Source organism: Aythya marila (assembly GCF_965140915.1).
Source record: "Aythya marila genome assembly, chromosome: 17".
NCBI classification, from domain to species: domain Eukaryota; kingdom Metazoa; phylum Chordata; class Aves; order Anseriformes; family Anatidae; genus Aythya; species Aythya marila.
Genome location: NC_139058.1, coordinates 5821669 through 5835931, shown reverse-complemented (window position 1 = coordinate 5835931; position 14263 = coordinate 5821669). Strand labels below are relative to the sequence as shown.

The following is a 14263-nucleotide window of genomic DNA, read 5'->3' as shown; positions in this document are numbered from 1 at the left end:
CACCGGAGCACCTTGTCAGAACCCACTTGGATTTGATGCTGCTTAAAGGTTTGCATCTCTGCAGCATAGATCCTGACTTGGACGGGGTTTGGCTGTAACCTGCCTCAGGGATACTTGTAGCTTGTCTCCCTTTGTAATCTGTCTGCAAGGTGTGGTTTTTGTTTGTTTGTTTGTTTTTGTTTGTTTGTTTTCTCCTTCTTTTTTTTTTCCTTCAGTTTCTCACTCCTTTGTGGTAGCCCTGCTTTGGGTCCTTGTCACCGTCGCAGCTCACAGAGCAGCAGCACCAGTGTAAATCTGGCATTACAGCCTTCCTCCCTGAAGGACCAGGTGGAGAACAGCCAGCACATGGTGGAAGAGCCTCTTGTTTCAGAACAAGCTGCTTTGCTGATGGGCAAACACATCAGGGAAAGCCACAGGTGCCAGAAGGATGACAAAAAGAGATGAAATACAAGCACCACCACCAAACTTGCTCTTCCTCAGCAAGAAGAGATACTGAACCACCAGGGCAAAAGATTTCCATCCTCCCTCCCCAGATGCACCCTTGCCAGAGCGATGCCTGGGCTGACACCGACTCCTCTGTAGGATCTTCTTTGGTCCTCACAGTTCCCAAAATCTTACCTCCTCACCTTGCCTCCCCCAGACAGAAACCAGAAGTACCAGCTAAGACAGCAAGTGCTGGCTGCATCCAGAAAGAGCGTGTTATGGACCCAGATGTAGGAATGACCCCATCTGTGGGGCAAGCACGCACAGGGTGCAAGCTGGTGGAGGATGGATACTTAACAGATGGTCTACCTTCAAGCTCCCTGAAAGCTGCTCCCTGGCCTTTTTGGCTCTTCCCTGCAGGCACTGATGGAGTTTGCATCCTTGCTGAAACAAGGCCACGGTGCTGGGGCAGGATGAAGCCCCAGGTGCTAGGGGCAGCCGAGGTGACACCACCTACGAGAAGCAGAAGCACCAAAACCCCACCACAGCTGCAGGGAGAGCAACACCCAGAAAAAACTGGGAAGGAGCCGCGTGTGCGTATGTATGCCTTCCTTGCACGGCATTACCGGAGCCAAATATTACCCCCGCTTCTCTCAGGGAGGCTGTGAGAGCTGCTTTCATGTTTTAATTAGGCAGCTGTGATATTAGTGACTCAAGAGTGGGACAAATGGAGGAGAGACTAACGGAGAAGTCGGGGCGTGTGCGTAAGATGCAGGCATCTACAAGGCACTTATCGGTGGTGTGCAGCTTGAGAGATGTCTCCGACTCTTACAGAGGGAGGGGAGAAAGGCACCCAGCCCTGCCTGGGGGCAAGGTGCCTGGACTGCAGGTCCTCAGCCCTCCTCCTGCATCCCCAGGTGCCAAACACCACCCTGCCAAGATGCGTTGGCTATGGGGGACCCATTTTGGAGCACTTTGCTGGGTCGCAGGTCTGTTAGCCTGCTGACATTTCCTTCCAGACTGCCTGAACTCCAAACTGTGCTTTTTTTTTTGTTTGTTTTGTTTTTATAAAGCTGTAAATCGTCCTTAAAGGCATGGAACTGCTGCGAGTCCCTTGCCCTGCTGCAGATGCATGCGCCTGCCCGCGTTGCCAACAAATCAATCTGTGCGGACTGAAATACGGCCGCAGGACGCGGGCTGGTGAAGTCACAGCATCTCCCCATCCGCCGGGTCTGGGGCTCCTGGGAAACCAGCAGAGCACACTGTGTGATTTTGAAAAAAAATAATTAAAAAAAAAAAAAAAAAGAAAAAAGAAAAACCAGACCCTGAGGAACGATTGAAGCCCGACCGGTCTTTCAGCACCTTATTACAAGCCTCGGTGAGCACTCCCCACCTGGCCAAGCGACTCCACCAAATCCTGCTTTAGAGAACAACGTGTATAAAGAGCTGCTGTTTGGCTTGGCTGGCCGCCGTGCTAACAGTATTTATTGCAGCTTGCGGGGAGTTCAGCGAAACGCCCGCTGCCCTTTCTTTCCTCCCGGCCGCAGGCATCCCCGGGGAAGGGCTGCGGGGAGCTGGGGAACGAGCCCTGCCTCCAGGGCTGGTGTGGGGATAAGAGGGATCAAAAGAAAGCCTGCACATCTAGCGGGGGGAGGGTGGGGGGAAATAAAGAGTTTAATAACAGCTTAAGACCAGGGATTTTGGCAGCCCTAACACAGAGAGAAATTAAGCTCTGAACACAGAAGGTTATAAAGTGCTTATAGTAACAGACACGTACATGCACGGAGCTTAGCGAGGAGGCAGAAAGTCTGCATCTATCCAGGAAGGGACCAGAGCAGCGACCTGTCCCTGCTGGGGTGGGATCCGGAGAGCTGCTGCAGAGCTCTAACCTTGTGGAGGGATGTGGGGCTGCCCACGATGGCTCGCTGTCAGCTGCACCCATTTCCATGTGCCAGCATGGGTCAGTGACAGGTAATGCTGTCTGCGCTGGCAGGATGGAGATTGTCCCTAGCCACATCCAAGCACCCAGCCGGGTGGGTTACAGCCGTGCAGCAAGCATGGCATGGTCAGGATCACCTTATGTGACCTCGCACCCTGCTCCTGGCTTTGCATCTTTCCAGTGCCTCTGAAATGGGAGAACTGGAAGAGCCACGACCCTGGAGGTGCTGCCGGGGATCAAGGTCAGGCTCAGCACCTGTGTGCCCGCTGTACCGGCTGCTGTGGTAGTCTGCATGTGGCAGGCAACGAGGAGCACTGCGTGGGGTGGCAGCTCGTTGGGGCTGGGAAGAGGCGTCAGCCCAAGGGATCTGCTGAGGGTGCTCCTGAGCCGAGGAAATATTGATTTTCTCGGAAATCTTCATGTGACCATGAAATCACTTTTCTCCCCTTCCCTGAAGAGTACAGCATGATCCTGACAAGTAAGGTGGGGACACATACAAGAAAAACACATAGTCCCTGGATCGTTCCCCCATGTCCTGACCCGCTGCTGGTTAATCCCATTGGGGCGACGCACTTGGCCGCCCAGGCAGGGCCATGGTCACGGGTATCGTGTTTTCCCCGGGGGGATCCTGCCTTGTGTCTCTGGCTTGGCTACAAACAGGGAGCTAATCCATTTTTGGCAAGGAAGCCTGAGAATTTATGTCTGTGGAGCGTGAGGAGATGAAAAGGCGCAGTACAACATGTTATCTGAAGTGCTATGTTGAATTACCATCGCATAAATCAAAGCGACCTTAACGAGGCGGCTCAGATTTTTGCCACCAAAAGGGCCAATGGTCCCAAGGGAGGTTTTGGAGACATGGTCCCTGGCTACGCTCCCGTTCCACCTTGGCTCCTTGGATGAGGAGCATCCTTCTCCAGTAATACGTGCCCTGCCTGAGTCCTGGGGAATTCAGCTCCTGGACCACATGGGCTCTGTGCACCATTGACCCCAGGTCTTGGGACCATGGGTCCTCAGGACAACCCGGGCAGTCCTTGCAGCCTCTCTGCAGTGTGAGAGCCCCCCAGGAGGGGTCCACACCCCACAACCCATCCCCACCCAATGCAGCACAAGCAATGGGCTCTTACCTGCTCCGCTTCAGAGTAGGGGTTGTTGAGGACCACGGGCGCGTTGCTCTTCCCCCACAGGTCACCCAAGACACGATCGTTCTCCATCTGAGCTGGCAAGGCTTTCTGCAGCTTGTTTTCCCCTTCCCTGAAACTGAAGGGTTAAGAAGCACTGGGGTGAGCAGGCTGGGGACACGCAGTGGTGCCGGCCGCCGTCACTCCGGGTTCTGCTGGAGTCACTTCCCACAGGAGCAAAAACTCAGGCGTCCCACCAGGGGAGGGGAGGGAACGCTCTGCCTTGGCTAAGGCAATGAATCACTCCTGCGAGGGCAACCCAAGCACGACGGGCATTTTGTTGCATGGGGGAGCACTGTGCTGGCACAGCAACAAGAGCCCTGTGCCCTGCGTTCGGCCAGGGGATGTTGGCGTGCCCGGCTCCCAGCCTGGCACCCCAAAGCGAGACCACACCAGCCCCGGTGCTTGCTCTGTGGGGGTGACGTGCCAGGCACCCTGCCCCCCAAAATCAAGCTGGCTCCATCCAGAGCCCTGCAAAAGCAAGCAGAGAGGGGGGTGAAGGAGAGCCGTGCGCATTTCTAGCTGCAAAGCCTCACGGCAAAACCGGCTGGGTTTGCAGAGAGCAGGTTGGTGTTGATGAGTGGAGGAGAAGAATAAAAAAAAAAAAATAAAACACAAGGAAAAGTAGGCGCTCCCAGGAGGCAGAGGCAGCGCTCTCTCCTCTTCCTGACCTTTACAGATGCTGCAAATGCCGCCGTGTGTGAGCGGTTTTACCCGGGCGAATCTGTTCAAGCAAACAGACGGCTCGCCTACACGGAGTACATCTGTAAGGCTGGGGGACGAGGGTGTCCCTGGTGCTGGCTGCCCCTGCCTGCACAGTAAGACGGATGTAACGCAGGGAGCACAGCGTGTGCCGTGCACGTTGCGTCTGGGGAGCGTCCGCGGGATGTTAGTGAGGCTGCTAAATGCCATCCAAACAGGTGATGGAAAACCACTGCCATAAAAACCCGCACGAAGGAGAAAAACAAATGGGGTTTGGAGACTTGACACCCAGTGCACGCAGGCTGCAGCATCCAGGCTGAAGAGAAGGCTCCAAAAGCCCTGTGGATACTCTGGACCAGGTCCGGCACAGCAGCATCACTGCTTTGCCCTTGCTCAACAGCCCATCGTCGAGCTAATGTGCTCTGGCAATGGCTTTGCTCCGGCTGTCACTTCTTAAAACTCTTCCAGATGCCCACTGAAGTTACTAACGAGCCTCCTCATTAATAACGGCAGGTTCTGGGCACTGACCAAAGGAGGACGCTCACGCTTGGGACATGATTCACAGCGGCACGGTGTTCCTGACACCATCTCGAGGAGACACATACGTACAAACAAATTCAGGCTTCAGGACCTCCCTCACCCTCAGCTCACGTCTTTAGCAAAATACTTCATTTAAGGGCTCTCTCTCTATGCTCTAACTTTTTATCATTTTTTTCTGCGTTCACAGAGCGATGCTCACCTGCCACAGTATCACACCCAGGTCCTGGACATCTTCCCAACATTGGCTGCCTTAGGGTGGCCAACGTGGTGCAAGATAAGGGGTACAGGTGCCACAGGGCAGCTTGTACCCACAGTTGTACCCCCTGCTGCTTGGAGAAGAAAGCAATTCTGCACCGTGGCTGGTATGTGAAAGGCTGCCCATCAGATAAGGCACGGGGAACCACAAACCATGCAGCCACAGCAGGTGTTGGGACCTTACTGCACGGCAGAGCACCTGGTGGCCACGCTGGGGAGTGAGGTGTGGGGATGTACACCCCATCAGCCCCATGCTTGCTGAGGGAGAAGAGGAAGAGCTCTGCTAGCTGTCCTCCAACCCATGTGTAGGCTGCTCTAGCTGCTGGGCTTTGATGCCATCCATGGGATGTGCACCACGGATTTGGGCATTGCTTCAGGGCCCGTGTCACTGCTTTCCCCTCCTGGCTGCCAACCGAAACCAGGTCCTCAGGAGACAAAGCTGCTGAGACCCCCGCTCATGTCCCTGCCCTGCCAGTCTCTGCCCTGGGGAGCCACGGCAGCCCCAGGAGATACAGCCCTGCTTTGCTCCACACAGTACTGGCACCAGTTTTGCCTTGGCCACTCTTGGTGTTGCTGGGGACCCCCACGAACCACACACCCTGCCCTCTGCCAGCCCACCAGGGGCTCCGGATGCATCCAGCCTACCTCCATCCCAGCAGCAAGGCAGCAACATGAAAATGCAGCTCTTCCTTCCAAGGCAATCCCAAGACAAATCTGGCTCAACTCCCCAAGACAAGCCCAGCTACTGAACCTCCTGGAGAACACTTTTATTCCCACCGCTGCACGTTCCTGCCCTCTTGCCTTAAGTCCCATCATACCAAGGAGCACGGAGCTGGCCAACACAGAGCCCCTGGGCACAAAAAAATGATGGGCACGCACAACGCGTCTCTTGCAGCTGATGAGCCTCAATGTCCTGCTCTGTAACTGGTCCAAAACCCGAGGCACAAGCCCTAAATCTGTAAGGTGATGGAAGGAATCCCTCAGAGCCTGGGGCTGAGCAGAGGGAACCAGCCCCATGAGGGGTCACGGTGCCCCTCTGGCAGCACAGACTTTGCCTCTGTGCAAAGAGGCTTGGGCAGGCAGACCCCAGCGTGCCAGATATCCAGCAGGCACCTCCAAAATGACACCGAACGCATGCCTGCAGGCGCCTGGCAAGACTCGCTGCTTGCAGAAAGGTGTCTGCAAGCCCGTCTCAATGGGTGCCTGCCGGCACGAGGGAACCTCGGGGAGGAATCCATCAATCGGCAGCGGCCGCCGGAGGACGCGGCTGGGAGGCTGCAGGCGTAATCTCATTGTCTGCACACCAGCGAAGCTGTGAATGCTAGTACCTGTGCCAACGGCACAGAAAAAGACCAGATGCTCGAATTAAGTCATCGCCATCATCGGCAGCTTCGTGCATGAGAAGTAGGACGGGTTTGCTGGAGCCAGCCCCAAAAGCAAGAGGCACCGTCCCTGGGCACGGTGAGGTCCAGGCAGGCACTGGGGGTGGATGCTCAGGACCTGGCACGTTTGCAAGTGGGACAGCACCGGGTTGCTCAGTGCTATTTAGGCTCGGCAGCAAGATTGTGCACAAGGCAGTGAGGTGCTGCCCCCAGACAAAAAAAAAAATAAAAATAAGTGAAAGTGCTGCTGCAGCAAAGCCATCAGCTGAAGCTGGGGGTGCATTGCCTGCCTCTGCCCCATGCAAGGAAGGCTCTGTCCCTGCAGCACTGCTGCTGTGTGCCCTGGCTGAGCTAGAGCAGACCTCCTTCGGATGCACACAAGTATCCGGCTCTTTCAGAGACAGAGGAGAGAAAAGCCCATTCAGAGCCACCACAGCCTCACCCCGTCCTAGCCCAGATGGGGGGGAGAAAAAATAAAAATAAACTCAATTGCTTCATTATACAAATATTTCCTGCCTGTTTCTTGCAATTGCTTTGTGTGAGAGCTCGGGCAGGAACGGGGTCTTTTGGGCCCGTTCTTTTCCTCTCTTGGCCCGGCTTCACAGCCGGCAGAAGAGCCGTGGGGCGAGCCGCCCACGCGCGCACAGGATGGTCCTGGCGGGGCAGCCAAAATCCTACAGCCAGGCTCAGCCTCCGGATGTGTCCAAAAGCATTTAGCGATGGGTGAGCCGGCGGGGATGCTCCTCCTGCTGCTTCCTTCAGAGAAACCCTCCCAACTTACCCTTCAACCTGACCTGCATGCGTGGATCCAGAGCAGGTTTTTCGGAAGGGACCCCGCCTGTTTGTTCTGAAAGCAAAATTTGTTGCTTAAAAAAAAAGGCAGAGGAATCCTGTCCTCCCCCATCCATGCAGCTTGCTGTCTCACCTCGGAAAGAGCATCTGGCTGTTTGGGAAAATGAGAGGCACCACTGTTTTCTTTTGACTAATTTGATGATGTTGCAGTGCTCGCAGTGATGAAGCAGAAAGGAAGTTGCTGAGAACAGCCCTTTGAGAAACGTCTCCAAAAGCTTTTCCGAAAAGGAAGGGGGGGAAAAAATAATAAATAAATATATGAGCAAAAAGAAATTCGTCACTCCACTCCTTTGAATTTGCTTGGCAGAAGGATCTCTCTGATTTCCCAGGCAGAGGAGAGAGGCACAACTGGCTGCTGCCGTCCCCAGGGGGCAGTTTGGATGGAGTGAGGAAGACGCGGATGTCCACTGCTGCCAGGCTCCTCCAAGCCCTCATCCCAGCTCCTGGAAACCCTAAGCTGTGCTTGGGACCCTCGTGGGAAGCTCACCCATCAGCTGCAGGAGGGAAACACCTTGCTTTCTTTGTTTCCTCCCTCCTGGGTTGTCCTTGGGGATTGCAAGCATGAGCCAAACGCAGAAGGAATCACTTTGAAAGGCGGTTTGTGCTCCCCGCAGGAGGTGACTGCAGGAGCAGCAAGGCAAGAAATCCCTTCCTAAATGAGAAAGATGAATTCTGGCTGCACCGAAAAGAAGGGACAAAGCCAAACCGACAAGGATGTGGCGTGGCATGACTGTGGGGCTCAGCCTTGTGAGGCCAAGGGCATCGCTGTGCTGTGCCCTCTGCAGGAACTGGGGATGGATGAGCCAAGCAGCCCCGGAGCGAGGCCGTGCTATGAAACACAAGGGTGCTAAACGTGGTGGAAGGGGAGCTGGCAGATAAAGACCTGGGAACAGATCCCGGTGCCCCAGCTGGTCCCAGCATCATTCGAGATGCTGCCAGTGTCAGATCCGACCCGCAGCTGCTGTCCTTGCCCCTTCCCAGCCATGCCCAAAGAGCACCAAAAGGATTTCAGCACCCAAAGGGCTTCAGCCTGAGCCCAGCCCAGGTCTGCCAGGGTCACTCAGTTGGGCTTGCTGGCTAGGACCAGGCACGAGGACGGGGTCTGTCCCCAGTGCTCACACGGCATTGGGGTGCAGCCCTCTAATCCCCAAAACACAAGTTGCCACTCCCACGTCTGGGTGCTGTCCCCACTGTTACACCTCGAAGTCCCCGAAGCGGTGCTGGGTCTCAGAGGGACAAGGACAGAAATGTGACACCCCGCTAGAAGGATGTTGAGGGGTCTTCAACGGGGTATTTTGGGGTGGAATATGCTGTTTTCAGGCACTAAACACCACTCTGGCTGAGCCTGATGGAGGTGGTGAGGAGGAAGAATCCGCGGAGGGAGAAGGGGAGGAAGAAGAGGGTTACTCACTGCCAAAGCTTCCTGCCTCAACGCTTTGAAAAATAACATGATAGATCCAGGGAACCTTTTCATTTCAGAGGTTTTAAAGTTTTGTGTCCAAGTACAGAATAATGAAGACATCAGAAATGCAAATGAAATGTTTTGAGCAACACAAAGAGATTTTGGCGGCGGCGAGGGAGGTGGGAGGAAGAGAATTTTCTCCTCGAGAACTGCAAAATTATGGGGTTTGTTCCAATGCAGGATGGAGCCTGAAACCCTGAAACCCTTCATAAACAGAACTCCTGCTCTCAGCACACTTCTCCCTCTCAGGGCTGCTGATGCTGCTTTTTGGCCCCCAAAGTGCCATGCTTCCATCACGCCGTTCATGTTACGGAACAGACCTGGGAAGAAAAACAAATACTGGCAACTTGGTGGGGGGAGAAGGAGGGAAAGATGGGACATGACAATCTCCCTAGAGCTCAGAGGGAAAAACAGACCTAGGTTAGCTGGCGGGGAGTGAATCAAACTCTATTTTTATTTTCTAGCCCACGGTGAGCCTCATGGCAGAAATGCCAGTTCTCATCATACCTTGCTCCCCACTTTCGTGCTCTGTTTTATGATCAACCTCTTGGCAGATGGTTTGAGCCATGGAGCAGACATTCAGCTGTGGTCATGGCCCGTCCCATGGGCATGCACCATGTCCGCAGGGCACCTCACAGCCAGAAATCAGCAGGGAGCAAAAGCCAGGCCATGCAGGGGCAACATCCCCCGGGAGCACAGCCCCCGGGCACAGGGGATGGGGATGAAATGATTTTTTTCCCCAATGTAAACTTCACAGCTTCCAGTTTTTCTTGCAGGAAGCAAAATGGGCACCAGGTGCAATTTGAATCCCTTTCGGCCCACCTTGACCGAGAAGTGTTCGGCTGCTTGCGAATAACCTCAGCCTTGTGCCATCGCTTCGTGCCCTGGGAAAGCTGTCAAAGCTCTGCGAGCCCGACTGGCTTTGACAAATGCTGCTGGCAGTGAAGGTCAGCACCAGGCAAAGACGGAGACGGAGCAGGGTTGGACCCAAGACCAGCATCTTCACCTGGATCATGGTCAAGTGATCCGGGCTGGAGGTGTAAGGTTCAGCCCTGAGCAAGGATTTGAGCCCTCCTGATATTTAGGTAGAGCTCTGTTCCTGTTTTGATTGACCTCAGCTCTGCTTGGTCCCTCCAGCCTGGAGAAGTCCCAGCCTAGGGCACCAGAGCTGCATCAATCCGTCAAGGCTTGCTTATTTTTTTGGGCATTTCTTTGGCATCGAGCACCGCAGTCTCCGCGGTGATCCGCTCCCTGTCGCTCCCTGACCTTTCTGCACTTCTCCAGACCAAGAAAACTCTCCCTCTAGAAGACCTTCACCATGCCCCAGCTCTGTCTGAGACCAAACGGAGGAAATAAATCATCTACAGCACGTCTCAGGAGTGGGAGAGGCGGCTGAGCAGCGCCCTTTCCCCTGCAGAGCAGCCTCCAACACATCCTCCCACAGCACATCCCCTTCCCCGCTCCCCCCGAGCACCCCGGTCCTCTCCCTCACGGAGCCCTACTCCAAGAGCCGGGCTGCAGCTTTTCATCAGGCAGAAGATTGAAGGCTAATTTTGCTCGAAAAGTGGATTTTCAATTCCAAGACACTTTTATAAATATATATCTAAGATATTGAAAAATAAAGTGAGTCGAGCTTTGGTGAAGTACCCACTTTGCTGATTTTTTTTTTGTTGTTGTTGGTTTGAGATCCTTCAGTTTAAGTGAATTTAAACTGTTTCTGTGTAATCTCTTGAAGAGCAGAAGAGATCCCTCTAAGGAAAAAACACCTTTTTCATCTCTCCTCAAGCCAGAACAGAATTTCCTTGGCGAGCCTGCAGCTGCTGGGCTGGGAAGAGGGACAGGAGAGCGAGGCTGCACCTTGTAGCAGGGCTTGGGACCGTGCTCCCCCAGGGCTTCTGAGCTTCTTGCAATGCACAATGAGCACTCCAGGGAGTGTATTTATGGGGTGAGAGGGAGAGCACTGGCCAGAAATGCTCAGATGGCCACAAAAACATTTTTTCCCCAGTTTTTGCATAGCACAAACCGCACGTCTCTGGTGCTGGATGCAGCGTACGGGGCCCCAAAATGTGCGTGGCAGGGGAAATGCTGCCCTGTCCCATTGCCCATCCCAAACCTCTGCCGGCATGGGGCAGAGCAGATGTGTCCTGCCTCACTGTGACAGCCCCAACACGCTTTGAGCAGCCGCGTCCTCCGCATGGAAAACGCACGGTGTGGGTGAGCAGAAGCAACAACAAAACCACCACAAATAAAGAAGGAGATGAAAAGCCTACATTGGATGTGGTGGGAGCAACCTTCTTCTGATTAAAAAAAATGAATCCCTTTTCAAAATCTGTTTTGTAAACAGCTTTTTTCCCCTCCCTAAGGAAGCAAGGAAACTTGAAGCTACAAATCCTACTGCCACCAAACCTAGGGCGTCAGCTCCAGCAAACCCTCCTGCCCAAGCCTCCCGGCGGTCCCATCCCGTCAATAAATGAGGGCAGGCACCGCATGCTGCGGCACTTGGCATGGCCCTAACGTGTTCAGGGACTCGGGGAAAGTGACAGGAAAAAGCAAAGTATCATTGCTAATACGTGGCCAGGAGGCAAGAGAGCTGTTATGGAAAAATCACTACCGAAAACCCGAAGCACCACGGGGAGATGCGCCGCGTCCCCCCATAAACACCCCTGGGGAAACGCCGAGGAGGGGAAGGATGTCACTGCGTGCACGGCCCTGTGCAGGGCAGGCAGCAAAGATGCAGCCCCCAGCTCCATCCCCCCGACTTCACCCTCCTCAAGAAGCCACGGGGTGAGTGTCCGAATGTCCCCACCCTTGTCACGCACATACACGTACTGAAATTATTAACTAGATCGAGAAGCAGGGGAAGAACACGCAGCTCTGCTGTCATGTTTCGGCAACTGGTGGTGGTTTCTGAGCTCTCGGAGGGAAACCTGTCCCCTTCCCTCTGACCCGAGCACGGCAGCACCCAGGGCAGGTCCCGCTGCCCACATGGAGCTGCCCCTGGCTTCAGCAGGAGCTGGGATGGAGCTCTCCGTATCCCTCCCGAAGCCAGAGCCCTGTTAACAAATGACACAGAAGGTGCTGAGAGCCATTTCTCTCCTCCTGCCGCTCTGACCTTCCCTCTCCCTGCCATTAATCAATAGCAGATTTCAACCGGAGGGCTCTGGAGCAGAGCAGCCAGGACAGCCTGTACCACGAGTCTTTTTTGCCAAGGGAAAACCAAGGCACAGGGTCTCGTTTAACACTGGCAACCCCTGAGACTGAGAAAATGGAACAGAAAAAATCCCCAGCCCATGGTCCCCACATCGCACATCAGATCAGCTTTTCCATTCCTGACCTGCTCCCAAATTTTCATTTCTTTTGTCTTCCCCTCACCAGCCTCACCCTACTCTTCTCATACCCCTTCCTCTCCCATCTCCATCCTGCCCCGTTACGCGGCAATTTCTGGACAGATGCTCCCTGGCCCCGCAACATGCCACGGTGAGTGACCAAAACTGGCACATTTCAACAAAACTTTTAAAAAATATATAAATTATATATATATGTAGGGACCTACCAGTCTACCTGGACTTCTATATCTCTTGTCTCTACCTTGCAGGGCGCATCTCCATCGCCGTCCTTACTGCTGCTCTTCAGGAGATCCAGGACGGGCTCGATCTCTTTGAGCAGCTCGTTGTCTTCCACGCCGCCGTTGAGGCACAGGTGGCTGCAGGCACTGTCCTTCCCCTTGCCACCGTCCTGCCCCTTGGGGCTGGGAACGACCCCGTTCACGTGGACCATCGGCTCCTCTCGCCCCGTCTCCCTGGTCCACAGGGAGCCCATGGTGCGGGCGGCTGCTGGCAGCGGCTGCTCCTTGCCCTGGAGGTTTGGGTTGGATAGATCGACCCCCTTTGGCGTCGGGCACAGGGGTCTGGTGACACGGATGGTTTTCGGCGTCCCGTCGCCGGCGAAAGTGGTCTCCAGGTGCGTGGTGAAGCCCTCGGGGCCCCGCAGGATGAGGACCACGTAGGTCTCGGAGGCGATGCTTCTCAGTATCTCCAGCGCAGCCTCATAGCTCATGTCCACCAGGGGCCTGCCATTGACGGCTAAAATGATGTCCCCAGCCTGGATGAGGCCGCTCTGCTCGGCGGCTCCTCCCCGGATCAGGTCGGAGACGATGACGGGCGGCTTGCTGACGCGCTCCTTCACCAGGAAGCCCAGGCCCCCCACTTTGCGTTTGAAGAGCCTCACCGAGATGACGTTGGGCTGTATCTGCTGCACGCTGAACGCGCCCTCTTCCATGGCAGCCTGCGTCACCAGCCTGCAGGCCAGGAGCTCGACACTCGCTGAGTGCTGAGATTTGGGGAGCTGGGGGTGGGTTAGGCTCTTACGTGCCTCGTCTCACTGCAAAACACCTCTGGGCTTCAGCTCCAGGCTGGCTTTCTGCAGCATCCTCATCCCGGTCTCACTGGGAGAAAGAAGCAAGGCGAAGGGTAGGGTGGGCAGCTCCGGGCATCACTCACCGAGCAGGGGCCAGGGGGTTCGGCATGCCAGCTTCGAGTCAGCCTCTGGTCCTGGGGGCTTGGAGGAAGCCCACGTGCCACAAGAGCATCCCCACGGGTTATTCAGGCTGCAGGCGGGCCACGAGCTGCTTTATCTAGAGGAGGAAAAGACAACAAAGGAGAGAGAAAGAAGTGACGTGGGGTGGGCGCAAAGTGCCATGGGTGCCCACGTGCATCAGCCCGTCCCCACAGATGTCACCCCCTGGGTGCCTTCGGAGCCAGGCTGCAGCCTCGTGTGGCCCCAGGCTCCCTTTCCTCCACTCCCCCTGCAAAAATAAAATAATAAAAAAAAATCAGCACCATCTGTTCAGCAGGGGATGCAAAAGGCATTGAGAAAAGGAGTGCTGGGAAGGGGCCGTGGGACAGCCCTGCTCCAACCTCTCCCTGCTTCGGTTTGAGCACAAACGCCTGAGCGAGTTGCACGAGCCAGAGTTTATGGTGCTCAGTGTGGTGCTCAGCAGGGCATCCTGCTGCTCATCTGCCTGCACTTTGCACAGTCCCCAACCTGATGCTTGAGATGGGTCAGGGTGAGCTGGATGCTCCCTACCCAGGACGAACCCAGTTCCATGGGCACCTTCCCACTGAGCCCCTTTCACTGCATCGGGGGAATGAGCAGCAGCCAGCAGCAGACCGAGGCAGGAGAGGACAGCCAGCTCCTCTTACCGGGGTTGCTCCGAGTTATTTACACTGACAAGTGCTTTTAAGCCTGGCTGAAGGGCTTACAGCCTCAGCTCCTCCTCTCCCGTGTCCCAACCCCAGCACGGGGGTGCAGAGGCTCAGCTGGGCTCCCCCCGTGCCCAGTTCTGCACAGCTCCCAAACCAACCGGTGGGAAGTCATCTGGAGGCGAAGCAGGGAGTTCAGCTGGCCCTCGGGGGACCCTGAGCATCTGGGCATGACTTTCTACAGCACCCGGGTGGCTTGGGGAGCCGCGGGTCGTTGCCTCCTGATGGGGCTGTGTGCTTGCGCCAGGTAACGTCAGCTCCCAAACCCT

At 55.4% G+C, this 14263-nt stretch overlaps 1 protein-coding gene across 1 annotated transcript in view; it reads right to left on the bottom strand.

Moving 5' to 3' along the window:
* NOS1 (nitric oxide synthase 1) overlaps positions 1 to 13011 on the bottom strand; it is a gene marked incomplete at both ends in the record, with an annotated part of 32018 nt that extends 19007 nt beyond the window's left edge. The window contains 2 exons of the mRNA XM_082774349.1: positions 3487 to 3619; positions 12287 to 13011. Of these exons, the coding sequence (XP_082630475.1) occupies positions 3487 to 3619; positions 12287 to 13011 (858 nt within the window). The remainder of the gene's footprint in view (positions 1 to 3486; positions 3620 to 12286) is intronic.
* Positions 13012 to 14263: the final 1252 nt, after the last annotated feature.